This window comes from Nylanderia fulva, unplaced genomic scaffold (genome assembly GCF_048542155.1).
Source record: "Nylanderia fulva isolate GAGA-0341 unplaced genomic scaffold, ASM4854215v1 Scaffold7, whole genome shotgun sequence".
Lineage (NCBI taxonomy): Eukaryota > Metazoa > Arthropoda > Insecta > Hymenoptera > Formicidae > Nylanderia > Nylanderia fulva.
In genome coordinates this window covers 4094427-4110354 of record NW_028190807.1, presented here as the reverse complement: position 1 = coordinate 4110354, position 15928 = coordinate 4094427, and the positions used below count along the sequence as shown (strand labels likewise).

General features: G+C 37.1%; 1 protein-coding gene across 1 annotated transcript in view; it reads left to right on the top strand.

Moving 5' to 3' along the window:
* The window catches only part of rg (A kinase anchor protein rugose), a 319999-nt gene continuing 304071 nt past the window's right edge, over positions 1-15928 (top strand). Inside the window, 1 exon segment of the mRNA XM_085488562.1 lies at positions 1-362. Within this exon segment, the coding sequence (XP_085344688.1) occupies positions 204-362 (159 nt within the window). The 5' untranslated portion in view covers positions 1-203.

Below are 15928 nucleotides of genomic sequence, written 5' to 3'. Positions count from 1 at the left end.
CATTCGGGCCGGCGCGGCTGGCAGACCCCTCACAACAGTGCCCACTTTCTAACATGGCAGATCAATTTGTGTTGTATTATCATGTGACGGCGAAACGCTCCCGTTGATAGGATCGTAACCTCGTGCGAGAAGCGATCGTAGATCCCGGTTAGCTCGCGAGTGTTAACGCGCGGCGCGACGCGGTCGCGTTAAACACCGTCGCGATGGCGGACCTCAAGAGCCCGCCGTTTAGTGACATCAAGCGGCCCGAGGAGGTGGTTGCGATGGCGATGAACGACAGCCTCAAGTTCGCCGTGCTGATCGGCCTGATCGAGGTGGGACAGGTGTCGAATCGGGAGGTCGTCAACACCGTGCTTCACCTGGTAAGTTTCACTGATGATGATGATGATGATCCGGACGGAGCGGCGCCAGGATACGCACGACGTCGTCGACGTCGACCTCGACCTCGACACCGAGGCGGCTTCGCCCCAGCGCGATTCCCGCGTCGCTTCGCCGCGACCCCGATCGTCCCTCGATTTGACAGTTCAGCTGTCAAACTCTCGCCTGCGCGCGACCGCGCGACCCTCGGCGGCGACGTCGGAGCTCGCTTCTCCGAGAAGCTCCGTCTCTTGGGTTTCGATTAAAAAAACCATGGCTTTGACATATACGTTCTTTATGCCGTGTGTTTTGTTTAATACGTCGATCGCGTCAGCAGCGGACCTTGAAAGTTTATTAGCATAGCTTCACCTTTATATCGGTGATGAACAAACTTTCTTCTTCTCAATCATCTCTGCTCCGATTTTGTACTCGCGTGAAATTTACTCCGTCATTATCATAACTCTATATTTAGCTATCTGTTTTATATATTTTTAACTGACACGTCATCGTCATAGAAATTATTGCAAAAAGAGAAGTAACTCGAGGGCAAATTAGCGAAGCGTTAACTCGATGCAAACGCCGAGACGCTTTCGATCTGCGCGATGATGCATTATTCCGCCTTTGCGAAGGACCGTATTCCGTCGAAATTGCATCGCATATTTGGCCCCCAAAATATGCCGCATGATAATCGACACGTCGGTTGTCATAATGGGCAAACAGAGATGCCAGAATCGGTCGTCCGTCGTGTTCATTAAATATGGCAAGCGCGATATTCGGATACGCGTCTCCGCAACGAGAGGCAAGAACGTTACGCGTACATAATTACGCAAGCGTTAATTATCGTATTTGCAAATAGGTAGAGTGAGTCTCGAGTTTGCGAGTTAATAATACGTGTACGACACGTTTTTCCACGTTTCGCCTGTCGCGGCTCCGCGTCTCTACAACTTGTCGATCTTCTCGCGTAGGATGACATATGCCTGTCATTAAAGAAAATTCCTGAAAATTCCGAATCTCCTCGGTGCGGAGAGATCTTTTTTATCGCCGACAACGATCGCACGCGATATTGTCTCGCATTTATTTCAACGACGTTGCGCGATCACGCTTACGTGGATTTTTTTACGTGGCGTAGAACGACGTGTGTTCTCTTATCAGCGCTCGTCGGTCGAGCTCGCGCCTTCGATACTATCGAATTTTGTAATATCGAGAGATCTCGCCCGCGCGCGCGCGACCGCCAAATTATCATGATCGCGACGAGTCGCGAATTTTGATGTCACGTGACGAGAGGATCGGAACAACTTCTGGAAAGATCGGAGCACTCGTCCGCAAATATCCCGCACGTGGCGCCGATTAACGATTGGCGTCAGGTCGGCTATCTCGCTCTCTGCATTTAAAGTCACTTATACTATCATCGAAACCGCGTCGTTCGAACACGCGTTTCTTCTCCAACTTATAGACCCTCCCGTAACTTTTATACTTATATTTAACCTCGTTCGATATAGTCTCTCTTGGTAGATCGTTCGCGTGAACTGGAACACCCTCCTCTCTCTTTGAAGAAATACTTTGTATAAAATATACAAAAAAAAAATCTATAACATCCTTTTTGTCGGGGGTTCGATTTTAAAAGCGTCGCGAGATTCTCATATAGCTTCGCTGACTAAATTTAACAGTCCTCAATTTTGCGAGATCGATAAACGTCGAAGAATGTTCGGTCGCGTAATTTGTGCCATTCGCTTGCTTTGTTATAGATATTATCGTCATTGTGCATGATTGATATCAACTATTTGCAATAGGCATATTGCATAGGCATTCAAATTGCACATGTATAGATCGCAATATAGGCCGATAATAACACGCGTCAAACTTGGAATATTCGATAAATTTACTATATTATATATATATATATATATTTGCTATATACGCGTGCTCGTTACTAATATTTCTGAATTGTGCGTATTACGCACGGAATGTATGTATATTTTGCGCTCTCGTTATTTGTATTCTTGCAAATATTCATTCGTTTTCGACATTGGTTGAATATTTTATATTATCGCGCGATTTCGATTACATTGCTGTTTTTTTGTTCTCTCTTTCTCTCTCTCTTGATATTTTTGTGTATAAGCAAAAATTGATTTTCTGCGATAATACATTTGTCATCAGTTAATAGCGTCGCTAATAAAAAAAAAGTGACCGTCTTGGAAGCTAATATCGAATATACCCGTTTGATCTTGAATCGATTAACATTGTTCGCAATCACGTGATAGTATTCTTGCATAAGCCACGGTATTTAATCTTATGATTCGTGAAGAGATTGCGAATGTATAAAGTCATTACACATACAATATTTCCAATTGAAAAGTTATAAAACGTCTGTACTATGATAATCGATTATTTTATTACATTTCACGTATAAAAGTCACGTAGCTCTTTTACGATTGTTTTAAAATGACACAGTTGTTTTGCAAAATTTTATACGTTAATTTCATAATATTATTCAAGCTTTGCATGTCATAACTTTTGACTGAAAAATTTGATAATGTTGCTTTATTATATTATATGTATAACATTGTAGGAACAACTTGTAATAATTACATTTAGAGTGAATTATTTTATTAGGAAGATTAACATTTTAACTTCTCTTAAATTATTTAAAATACTCTTTCAGAATTTAGATTTTTTTAAAATTTATATAAATGTAACAATTTAAAGCTTGATATATGTTAACGATATTGATTATTGTCAATTTATTATTCTGGGTAAGTTTATTTTCGCAGTTTGCAAGATATTAACGTGGAAACATGATGTAGAAACATATCGGTGACCTTAAAACGTGATATTGTATATATAAAAATACCGTCAGGTGATTAATATTTATACGCGACCATAAATTTTTTAGATAAATATTTTATTAGCTTCTTTAATGATTCTTTAAGTTATGTTTGATTAGTTTCTTTATTATCTATTAGTTTCTTTATTATCTACTAAGACTTTAATAAGGCTTTTGATGTGACAATTATATTTAAATTTAAACGGCAGATTTAGAATCAAATGGATAATATTGCGTCGATTTCAAGAAAGAAATAATCTTCGTTGAGATTGATTATTCGTAATTAAATAAACCTCAATTCGAGATTTTTTAATAAATATCTTTTCTAAAAATAAATTTGAGAAACTTTTAGCTTTAAAGATTTATAAAAAAATCTCGCGAATTGAGATTTATTTACTTCTTGATATCAGATAAAAAAATCAGTGTCTTGTGCATGAATAATCAAGTTCAATAAAGATTATTTTTTCTTTGAAATCGATGCACTATCATTCGTATTTGGCTCTTATTTGCCGTTTAAATTTAAATGTTTTTCTATTATATTTTTGAGAATATTGATAATTAATTTATATGTGAAGCAACACATTAGAAAATGTTAATTATACATATAACAATAATATTATACATATAACAATGATATACATATGCATATATCGAGTGTGAAAAGTTGAATAAAAAATGATTGTTCTATTTTTATTCCAACCAATTCTCGTTTTTCACAAAACAGCATACGTTCTGTTTTACCTAAATCTGTTTTTTTTTCTATAAGAGAGATTTGATGAGAATTTCTAATGGGCCATTGTGCCATCAATTGACGATATAGCTTCTATTGTACAATTGGAAATCGATGCAATGCGTTTACATAAGCGTTTATATATTTGACATCGATCGATATGATGAATGTCAGTGCAATAATCAGGTGCAAATTTGCGACTGCAATTCATCACCTGGCATTATTCATTCATATTAGCCCGGTTGTGTTCTACATCATTGTTCCACATCCGATCTACGAGAGTGCGCGACTTGTAGTCGTCACTTTCTACAAAATATTTTATTTATACTTATGACATAGTTTTGTGTCGCGTGCGCGTTGCTTTGACCATTGTGCAGTCGGTGTTAATCGATTTAACTGCACATATCGTCTACATGCAAGCTTATTTTCAACCTCGGTGGGGCTCGCATCGGTAGCTTCTATTTATTTCCCTCGATTTACCTTTAGCGAAACATTTTACGCACGATATTATATTTTTATGTTGTAAAACGTCGCGTGTTACATATACGCGATAAATCTTCTTTCTACTGTAAATAATGAAAGATTTTACTCTGACATCTTTTAATTATAAGATTGAAGTTATAGGGCTTAGTTATAGCTACACTCTGGAATATTTTTATAATCTTTTTTTTACTGTAAATAAATAAAGACTTTACTCTAATATTCTTTAATTATGAGAATAAAATTATATAGGGCATTATAGCTATACTTTGGAGTATTTTCATAAATTTGTGATTGTTAAGTAAAGAGAAGGAGAATAAATCTTTTCACAATATTTCAGTTATATTACATTTTAAAACTTAATATAAATATTTTTTTATTATCTTTTAATATTAGACAGAACAAGAAAGACAGAAGAGAGAGAGAGAGAGAGAGAGAGAGAAGGAGAGAAATAATTTCATAGATAAACAATGTTTTTTATTTATATTAATATTTCTAAATTTTTTAATGTTGTTTTAACGATGTTCCGTTATTAAGCAAAAAAAGAAAGAAAAATAGATTTCACGGCTCCATCAATTCCTTTAATTAATCTAGGGAGTGTGCAACGAGAGTGATAAACCGCGCAGGTCGCTTATTTGTTCAACACGCGTTTCTCGGATCTCTTAACGTCGAAGCAATGTATCATTCACGAAGGTATTAATCGTTTTACATTCGCGTCCCGCCGTAATCTTCCGCGATAATGGATTGCACAGGTTGTCGTAACGAAGTAGTCCCTCGGTCGAATAAGCGATATCCGCGATTTCACGTACCACCGATAGTCCGTTGCTAATTGATCGAACAAAAGCGTGATTTTGCAATTTCCATATAAATGGAAATGTAGATCTGGATGTAATGCAAGAGAACGAGAATACACGATCTATTGCCATTGCCTGTTTCTGCTTATATGTCGAGGCACGCGTATATATCTCTATATTTATCGATCACGGATTTCATTCATGCATGCGACTTAACTGACGTGCATGCGTTATGTTCGCGCATCGGCTGACGGAAATTGTCCAATGGGTGTAAATGGTAGAGAAAGATAGATAAAGAAAGAGAGAGAGCGTGAGTAATGTAAGTTAAATTTTCAAAATTTTATTTTACACGAAAATGCGGCCACAAACACTTTGGACGTAGACAGAAAAAGAGAGCGATATTTTATTTATATAGTAAAGTGGCAAAATATAAATAAATTTATGATTTAAAGCAAAATATAAAATTAGCACAAGTCGATATAATCTTATCTTTTGTGTAATATATGTATTATCCAATAGCTTTGATAACGTAATGATTCTTGCGTCTATATATTTCAGGATCTATTTTTTTTTACACGCGGTACATAATTACATATTTGCGCGTGCAGAATCTCATTTAAAAACGATTTAAAAAAAACCACAGTATGCATATATTATATACAGTGATTAAATGAACCCTCGTGTATGTGTATGTGTGTAACTGTATCATATTTTACAAGTATAATAACACGATGTAATAACGTCATATTTTAATTAATATTGTGTGTGACATATTAAATTCCTAAAAAGGAATACTTGGACCATATCAGTTCTCATACTGTGTCAAGGTATAAAAGTATAAATATTTTATCTTAATCATATTTATTTTGGGGACTTTATCGATTGATTTTATCGAAAGCTTCGGGCATTTTGTCGAGCTTACGCACAATCTCTCCGTTTATTTGATATTATTTTCCCTCGTGCAACATGCGTGCATGCGTGATATAGAAGAGCGTTAATTGACGTGCGGTCACGAATAATGTCAATTCAAACACAATCGTCAAATGCACGCTGCGCATATAATACCATTTTGTAATGGCTGTCTGACCGCTGTATCATTAAGCTCTGTATATACACCTTCGGCCGATTCGATTCGCGCAATTTGACCAATATACTCCTACTAATCGTGCTTTTGCGGCAACGGGGATATACTTTACGTACGCGGAGCACTAATACATTTTGTGAACATTCTGACAAACCTTTAGTTAACTCGACAGGCAATGGTTATTAATTAATTCGACGGTGGGCCACGCGCTTAATTATCTCTCGCGAAATGCAATCGGCCGATATCGGTTGAAGAGCTCGATAAGAGAAACGCGATTTCGATTTCACTGTCAAAGATAATGTGATACGTTACGAGAAAAATAACATTTATTTGTTCGAAACGTTTTTTAAGCGTTTATAACGCATGGCTACTTAGAAAATAATTCCTGTTCAATTATGTAAAAGCTTTCAAGCTAATTACATATAGATCTCGTATAAATATGTCTCTCATTTTTTTTCTTTCACGTCGTTTCCCGAGCTCGATTGAAGCAAATAAAATTGTACGATATCCACAGTGACATTTACTTTCATATTTGCGGGCAGGATGTACAGTTTGCCTCCTTTCTATACGTAGGCGTGACTTTGCGTGTCACACGACTATTGATTCTCTCAAGTTTGGATCCGCCGTCGCGGATAGCATCGATTATGAAATATTATAAAAAAACACGCGCAAAACACGAAATCCGCTTATCGAAAATATTTGAAGAACGTAATGCTACGTGCTGCCGGTATCAGCAGCAGAAGCAAACAACGTAGGAACGATGCGCCTAACGAGTTGAGTTAGCTTGTAAATTAAATTTCCCTTCGTTTTCTCGTTTTATGATGCGCGTGTATTCGCTCTTCGTTCACATGAAACTCGCAGAGCGAATTCGTTTATTATAACGAATAGTACTATTACACAGTGCTACCCCCCAAAAAACCCAATATATACACATGTACATTACGTCGCGCGTTGAAGGAAAGAGAAAATACGCTTTCTCTATTATCTATATATATTTATGTATATTTTCTCGATGGACGAGTTGGCATATTTAAGCATGAAAGCGCAGTTAATTAGAGACGTCGCCAAGAAAAGCGACGCGTGCGTGCAGTCGGTGGCATGACTGGTGTTGGGAACGGCGATGACATAACTGCATCTTAACTTGATAAATTAATTGTGGTTGCGGTAACAGGTTGCATAGCGGTCGCCGGCGACGCATACGTCTATGCAGGCATTAAGCCATTATCAAATCATAAGCGTCGCGTAAGCATAGTTTGGCAATGTCCTTGTTTAGACAAGACAATACCGCCGAGATGTCAACGCGTCTATACACGCACTCGGCATCGTGAGCCTGGCTGGATATTGCCAGCCCAGTTTTCTGCATAATGGCGATAGACAATAATATGCAATGCCGCGATAAATAGCTAAGTTAATAGGACGCGCCGCGATATGAATAATGATGCAAAGTTAAAAATTGTATACCACCCTTCTTCGTATTTTTAAAAGTTTTAAAGCCAGAGTTTTATAAAGGCGCAGGGTATATTTCTTCATAATAAGTGTTATCTCTTGCTATAATTATGCATTTTCGATATGAATATTATTATACTATCTTATAGATAAAAATTGAATTCGCAGACAAAGCTTTCCTCACCTTTGATAAAAAAAGTAATAAAGAATTATTATCGAACGTGTTTTTCGTCAGAGCCATTCGCAAAGGACCTGCACGATGTGATTAATGAAAGGCATTATTTCCGTCCATTAATTTTCATCCGGCACGTGTATTTGTAAAAGCGCCATTCCAACGATCGCGTTTACCGTAGCGCGAATCATTAATTATGATTTAACGACAACCGGCCGTATATTTCAGTACGGGACGAGATATCGATAATGACTAGCTTCTATATATCGGTGCGTATCTCTTCGGAGAAAGAGACGCCGAGTGATAAGCGAAGTTGTTATCGACGTGACGGACTTAATCGCGATGATAATCTCCCGAGACCAGGCGTTGCATGTATATTATACTTATTTTCCGACTTTTTATGCAACCGTCCCGTTGGTCGAGTTGATGTCTAAAGTCTGAACGTATCATTGTTCCTACAGATTCTTTTTGCATGCATGCATGCATTTATTTGTATTTGTATATTCATCCACGCATGAATGATGAAGATTTATTTATGCAAATTAGGTACAAGGAAGAGCCTCTAATTGTCTGCATGAGATAACGAATTTGGATTAATAGTGTCTGATGTTTTTGTAAAACTCAACGACAATAATCGAAAAAAATGGATACTTTAAAAGAAGTTATTTATCATTTGCCATTAATTTGGTTTGTGCAAAAACGTTATAAATTATTAAGCATTTTTTAGTAACGCGTGTCATGTGGCCAATTAGATACGTTCTTTCTTATATACTATTAATCATACAAGAATCAGGTAATATCGAGCTTGGTTATCGATATACGTGTGAGAACTTGTACGATTAATGGTTCAAGTTATATTGACGACAATCGATTAAATCATTTTTGTTTTTGTCCTATCATTTGTAAAATATGTCATAATGTCACTTTACAGGTTTGTAAGACACACGAAGCGAAAAAAGAAAAGTGGATGGTTGCAGTTCCTCAAGGGGTTCCTTGAGACACAGAGAGAGGCTCCTTGTCCCTCGTAATTTCCGGCAACGTTCGCCGATTATGTCCTAATAATATCGAGGAGGCAGGAAAACTCCCGACGAACGAGAGATAGCGAAACGCGCGGGGATGTAAACGTCTCCTCTGCCTCTCATTGTCGAGAGCGAAAGGGGATGGCGGTAGTTAGTTGCGAAGAGATGAAAGGACTATTGAACGTTCACAGCCTCAGCTTTTCAAAGCCGAGAGGCTATTGGCATTACGCGAAACGAGATATCCAATAACTTCGTTTTTTACAATTAACGAAGCGAACGTATCAAAGGATGGCCGGTGATGCGTAAGCTTCATTGATGACGATACTCGCGAGCCAATGTTCAATAACGTGCCATTACTTGAGAACTCGATTCTGTTGTTTCAACGCTCGAAATGCGACGTTGCGTATATCTGAAAATTATATGTATGCTGTAAACGCTAACGCGCTATTACCAAACTAAAATTAGCGGTAATGCTTTTCTTATCGAAAAGACTATTTTTGGCGTACCTATATACACATTTTTTTTTTTTTTTTTTTTTTTTAAGTTTTTTAGGTATTATGTTTTATTGTAAAATGTATTTTTTATTTTATGTAATATATAAATTATGCAAAATGAATAAATAATTATATTTATATTTTCTTTTGTATTTATGTAAATTGGTAACCCGAACACTTATGAAATTTCAATTTTTTGTTCTTCGATATTTTTCTAAAAAAATACGAGACAAGGAGAATGAATATTATGAACCAATCCATATGTTTGTTCGTAGGGGGAACAGATATATTCATATATTTTATTGCTGCACAGAAATATATATCTATATAATTTTTTTAAATATCTCGATAGAAATCGTCTAACAATTCATTTCGAAAAAAAATATCTATCGAAGTTTAAAGGATTTAAATATAGAAAAACTGTGACAGAAATAACCAATGCAGAGGATTTTGGCTTCGGTCCATCTGCATTTACCGTGGACCTTTCATCGTTTAGGCCAACCACTGTAAAGTTCATCCGTAGATGCATGCGCAGCGATGCATCGTTGTACAATGCGGTTTTAGTTCGAATTTTCAATAGGGAGCAATTTTTTCAAGCACTCTGAGCTTAATAGACATTTCGAGCGGATGGTCGACAAAGAACCGACTTGAAAACCTCGAAACCATTCCATTCTCGATTCTCGCAGGAATGCAAAATGTTTATTGCGAATGACGATATTTCGAGAGACAAAGACTAGATTGTGCTAATGTTGTTAGATATCGCAGAGCACTGATGCTCTTATTAAAAAAAAAAAAAAAAAATTGCATTCAATGTCATTATCGCAAAGGTAAAAGCGTTTGGCACACTTCCAGATGAACTCTCTTTCTACACGGAAACTTTTCCCCACTTGTGCGTTTGCATGAAAATTTCAAGAGTTCTTTGTCGTGTCATAATCTTTGAAAAATCGCTTTTCTTATATTATATTCGATTAATCCGGACCACTCGTTGTGCATCACAGTCTTCAAGAGAAAATGCTAATAAGATTATTCATAAAGCATTAATACTGAAAGGATTATTAAGGACCATCCTGAAGAAGTCCACTTCTTCGATACTCATCGAATCGATACAAGAGGCAAGAAACTTATCTTTTTTTCATTATTGCATGTTTTTCCAAGTAGACGGCAAAAAGCTCGTCATCATCGTGCGAGATTTTTGCAAGATAATTTTGTGACAATGTGGTTTATCGCATTTTTGGCACTGCTCATATGATTCGGAAACGGAGATCAAAGTCAATGGCGCACAACTTCGAGTGGCCATTACTTATATCCGAAAAGATGCCGTGAAAAATTGCACGTGTCCGAGCATAAAATAGGGCATGTGATACGTTGAGCACTTCTTCTCTAAGGATATTGTAAGAACACAAAGTATCTTGGATGATCATAAGGATACTTCACTCTTTAATTAAATCGTGATATCGTTTCTGATTATACACAAAAATTACTACATGAATATAATAACATGAGATTCTTTTTAAGCTGTGAAAACAATACAAGCAAAAACCATCATTATTATTTATTTTAATCAGATTTGCTTAATTATGTTGTATTTTCTTTTATCACGACATAATTTTTTTATTAAAATGCTTTATGTGCAAAATCGCTTTTATTTAATAATATTCTTCTAAAACATTGCCGTGAAAATTTTTGACATTGTATATGTCGGTGTATTTTTGCGTGCATATATTTTCTCCGCATACATATTAATATCTCGATTACGTATAACGGAATAAAAAGTTATTGCATTCCGCGCGGTTTACGTACAAATGAGAGAGAATCTATTCAAGAATGAACCGATGGAATCCACGATATGGACGCTCGGATGTCTTTATGTTTTATCTTGCCGTAATTTCTTGTCTGGCTAAATCGAGGACATTAATAATATAGCGGTATGAAAGACGCTGCGCGCGGAAGAGAAGGATCAAACACGTAGAAATGAATTGCAAGTCTTACGAATTGTGGAAATACCAGTTTAGTTTTCTCCGACCTTATTTATGGTTGGCATTTAGTTCACGCTACGAATCATCGCATTGTTGGATGTTATAGAAAATAATTGCAGACCAGGCTTACAACTACACAGATGTGCGCGCATTAGTGCATTTCCAGAAAAATATCCGCTATTATATGCGGATATTTTTTTGGAAATGCACTAATGCGCGCGCATTTGTGTAGTTGTAAGCTTAATTTTGATCCTCTTTGTCGTTTTAGAATTATTCGATAATTGGTCTTTCATATATTCAGGTTACATCTATATCATCAAAGATTGATCAATGTTGATATTTATATATATATAATAATTGATAAAACAAATGTTTTTCGGTATCGCTGACACCATTTCTTGAATATATTTGTACATGCGAGGACAATAATTTATTCAGATCATAAAGCTATATAACCTTCCATCAATTTGACGTATCCGACGTATTCAATTAATCATTTTATTGAATTTATTATAAAGCGATATATCGGTGTGCGAAAATATTTATTTGACATTCGCGCATATCCTAACGCGATATACAGATGAATTACAATACGGTGCTAAAATCTGGGCAGGGTAAAAGATTGCGGCCTCAATAATTTATAATGCTTTGCAAATTATCTAGAAGTTGTTGTTCGGAAATGGCGTTCTCGTGAATTATGGGACGGATGCATCAGGCGTCAATATTTGAAACGATAATTTACTTTTTTCGTGGTTTTTTATTATTATGGATAGAAGAAGTTATTATAAGACGCGGCTAACATCGTATATTTACGTCTTTCCGGATCAACAGACCGTAACTCTTCCAGATAGATTAATTGTTGCGGTGATGATAAAATATTTTCTGCAATCGATTTTAAGACAATAATTAATCATGGCATAATATATAAAACAATATATTTTATAGCTCTCGAAAGTAGAAGAAGAGAGAAATGGTCGGACGTAAAGAATATTCGCTTCTTCGCCCTTAAATCACAAAATGATATCCGTTATCCTGCTTCAAAAATGTCGATATTACAACAACTAAAGTATCAGTAGTACTAAAATATTGCCGACGCCGAAAGCTTTAAATCATTTCTTCCTTACTCTCGGAAAAATATCAAATAAATATTGTTCCTTGTAGGTACGGTGTAATTAGTCAGATACACACAATATCTCGATGTAACCGTCGAGAGAAAACTCGTAATCGTTTTCCGAGTGCGGAGGTCTCGACTCTTGATCTCAGGATGCGGAAGCAGCTCGACGATACGCATACTTCCGGTGGGATATACATCGCATTCTGACTGTATTGCATGTGATTGTTAATGGATGTTCAAGTTAATTTAAATTAATGATTGATGTAATAATGCTTCACTTTCACTTTATTAGTTCGTCAATGTTATAATTGCTAATAGTCGATTCGGCGTACAGATTACAACAGGACAGATTTCTTCGGTGTCGGCTTATGCCCTACCACAATTTCTCGCATTCCCCACTTTCTCGCTACTTTCGTACATATGCCCGTCACGTGTAAACGGTCCTAATCAAATCTATACATCCCGCCCACCAATTAATGTTAATTAATTTCGTCAATTGTCATCAGAAATCGGTAACTTACACAATTTGCCAATAGCTCTCTTATATGTTCCGTTTGCAGTTTTTAATGTAACTACGCGTACGTTGTTGTCCATGCCTGGATGGGTTTCTATTACCCTACCTAATTTCCAATTTAATGGCGCGGCATTGTTGTCTTGAATTAAAACAATATCGTTCACTACTATGTTTGACCTTTCACTTCTCCACTTGCTTCTACTTTGTAAGGAAGTTAAATATTCCTTACTCCATCGACTCCAAAAATCTCGCGTGATTTTTTGCACTAGCTGCCAACGATCAAGACGGTTGATCGGCACGTCACTTGTGTCAATGTCTACAAGATTAGTTAACGGTTCTCCGATAAGAAAGTGCCCTGGTGTGAGCGGCTGGAGATCTGCGGGTGTGGAAGGCAATTGGCAAATAGGGCGCGAATTTAAGCATGCCTCGATTTGAATTAACGCTGTCGATAATTCTTCAAATGTTAATAGCTTTTCACCGATGATGCGTTTCAAGTGAAATTTACAAGACTTCACGCCTGCTTCCCAAATTCCCCCCATATGAGGTGACGATGGTGGGATAAATTTCCACTCAATATTGTTAGGATTGCATATTTCCGTATTTATGTCTCGAGCTCTTTCTTTTATGAATTGTTGCATTTCGTTAATTTCATTTTTTGCACCCACAAAATTTGTCGCGTTGTCACTATAAATGCATTGTGGACAACCTCGACGACCGACAAATCGTCTGAGTGCTGCGATGAACGATGCAGAGCTCAAATCACTAACTGCCTCCAAATGTATTGCCTTTGTTGTGAAGCAAATAAATAATGATATATAGGATTTGATAGTTTTCCTACCGCAACCCTTATTAATTAAAGTTATAATTGGCCCAGCAAAATCGACTCCGGTCACCAAGAATGGACGCTTCGGAATTACGCGATCTGCGGGTAACTGTCCCATCAATTGTGATAATGCCCTTGGTTTATTCCGAAAGCAGATCACGCAATTGTGGACAGCTTTCCTCGCGACATTCTTCCCTCCAATCGTCCAATACTTTTGACGAGTGGAATATAGTAATGCTTGTGGGCCAGCATGTAGCAATCTGAGATGCTCACGTTGGAATAGCAATTTCGTGAAATTGTCCTTTGAAGGCAATAGGATAGGATGCCTTTTATTAAAAGTTATTAACGCGTTTTTGAGTCTGCCGCCCACCCTGAGAATACCCTTTTCGTCAAAAAACGGGTCCAGTGGAAGCAGTCGACTATTTGATTCAACACGTCCTCCCTTTGTTATACTTGATAATTCATTTGCAAAATGAATTTGTTGTATTGATATAATTAAAGCTCGATGAGCATTGCAAATCTCACCTATCGTCAAATAGCCACGTTTACGTTCCGTGTGATTACTCAATTTCGCGTTAAAAACAAATCGGAAAATCCATGCTACTATGCGTTCAATTGTTGATAGTGAGGAATGATTATTCAGTAACGTCTGAATTGTTTTTCTTGAATTACTCGTATGCAACGTTACTCGTGATTCCGACCGTTCTTCGGAGTGAATGACCGCTATTTCTTCCGGCGAAAGGTTTGCCAATTGCGTTCCACACAGTGAATAATTATTAATATTTGATAACCATTCAGGGCCTTCCCACCAGAGCTTACATAGTTTTAAATTATTTAGTCCCGCACCGCGTGAAATTAAATCGGCCGGGTTTTCGGCGCCACTGACATGACGCCATTGGATAGCGGGAACGACGGACTGAATCTCGGCCGTTCTATTTGAGACGAATGTTTTTTGGCGCGACGGATCGCCGGAAATCCATGCAAGAGTTATTGTAGAGTCGCTCCATGCGTATATTCCATCTAATTCAATTTTTAAAGCTTGTATAACGTTTTTTATTAATCGAGTCAAGACTACGGCTCCGCAAAGCTCTAATTTTGGTATTGTAATCGTCTTATTTTTCATGTGTGCCACTCGCGATTTTGAGCACAATAGATGTGACACACAGTTATTGTCATTATCAATAGTTTGTAGGTAGACGCATGCTCCGTATGCTTTCAACGAGGCGTCGCAGAATGCATGTAAATAGAATTGATTCGCATTGGAGGACGAGATCACTCTACGCGGGATTCCAATTGCATGTATTTCCTTTAGATCGTCCGCATACGCATCCCATGCTTGTTGGATCTCGTGCGTCAGCTGATCATCCCAATTTAAGTTCGAGGACCATGTCCCTTGCATGATCAACTTAGCACGAATTGAAATAGGACTAATTAAACCTAACGGATCGAACAGTTTTGAGATTGCTGATAGTACTTCGCGTTTTGTTTTAATAGAATTGTTTATCAGTTGACTGGAAAAGTGAAAGATATCGCGTTCAGGATTCCAATTTAATCCCAATGTTTTTATGGTATCTACAGTGATCTTGACCGACGACGACTTTTTGTCCGAATCAATCGTTGCAAATTTATTTACGATTTCTTTGCAATTCGAATGTAATTTATGAAGTTCGAATCCGCCGCTATTTAGCAATTTCTTTAACTGTGTAATTAAATTGATTGCATCATTCGTGCACTTGACGCCTGTCAAAATATCGTCAACATATAAATCATTTAACAGTACATACGACGCTTCGCTAAAGTCGCTGATTGCATCGCCAGCTAATTGTTTAACGCACCGTATCGCTAAAAAAGGCGCGCACGCTAGTCCGTACGTTACGGTGTTTAATTGAAATTCTTGTATAGGATCGCTCGAAGAGAATCGCCACACGATTCTTTGATAGTTTCTGTCTTTTTCGTGTACTAAAATTTGTCTATACATTTTTTTAAGATCGGCTGTGATTGCTATTGCGTGCAATCTAAATCGTAAAATTATGTCGATTATATTGTCTTGCAAAGTTGCTCCCACCATTAGTGTATCATTTAATGAAATTCCTGATGTAGT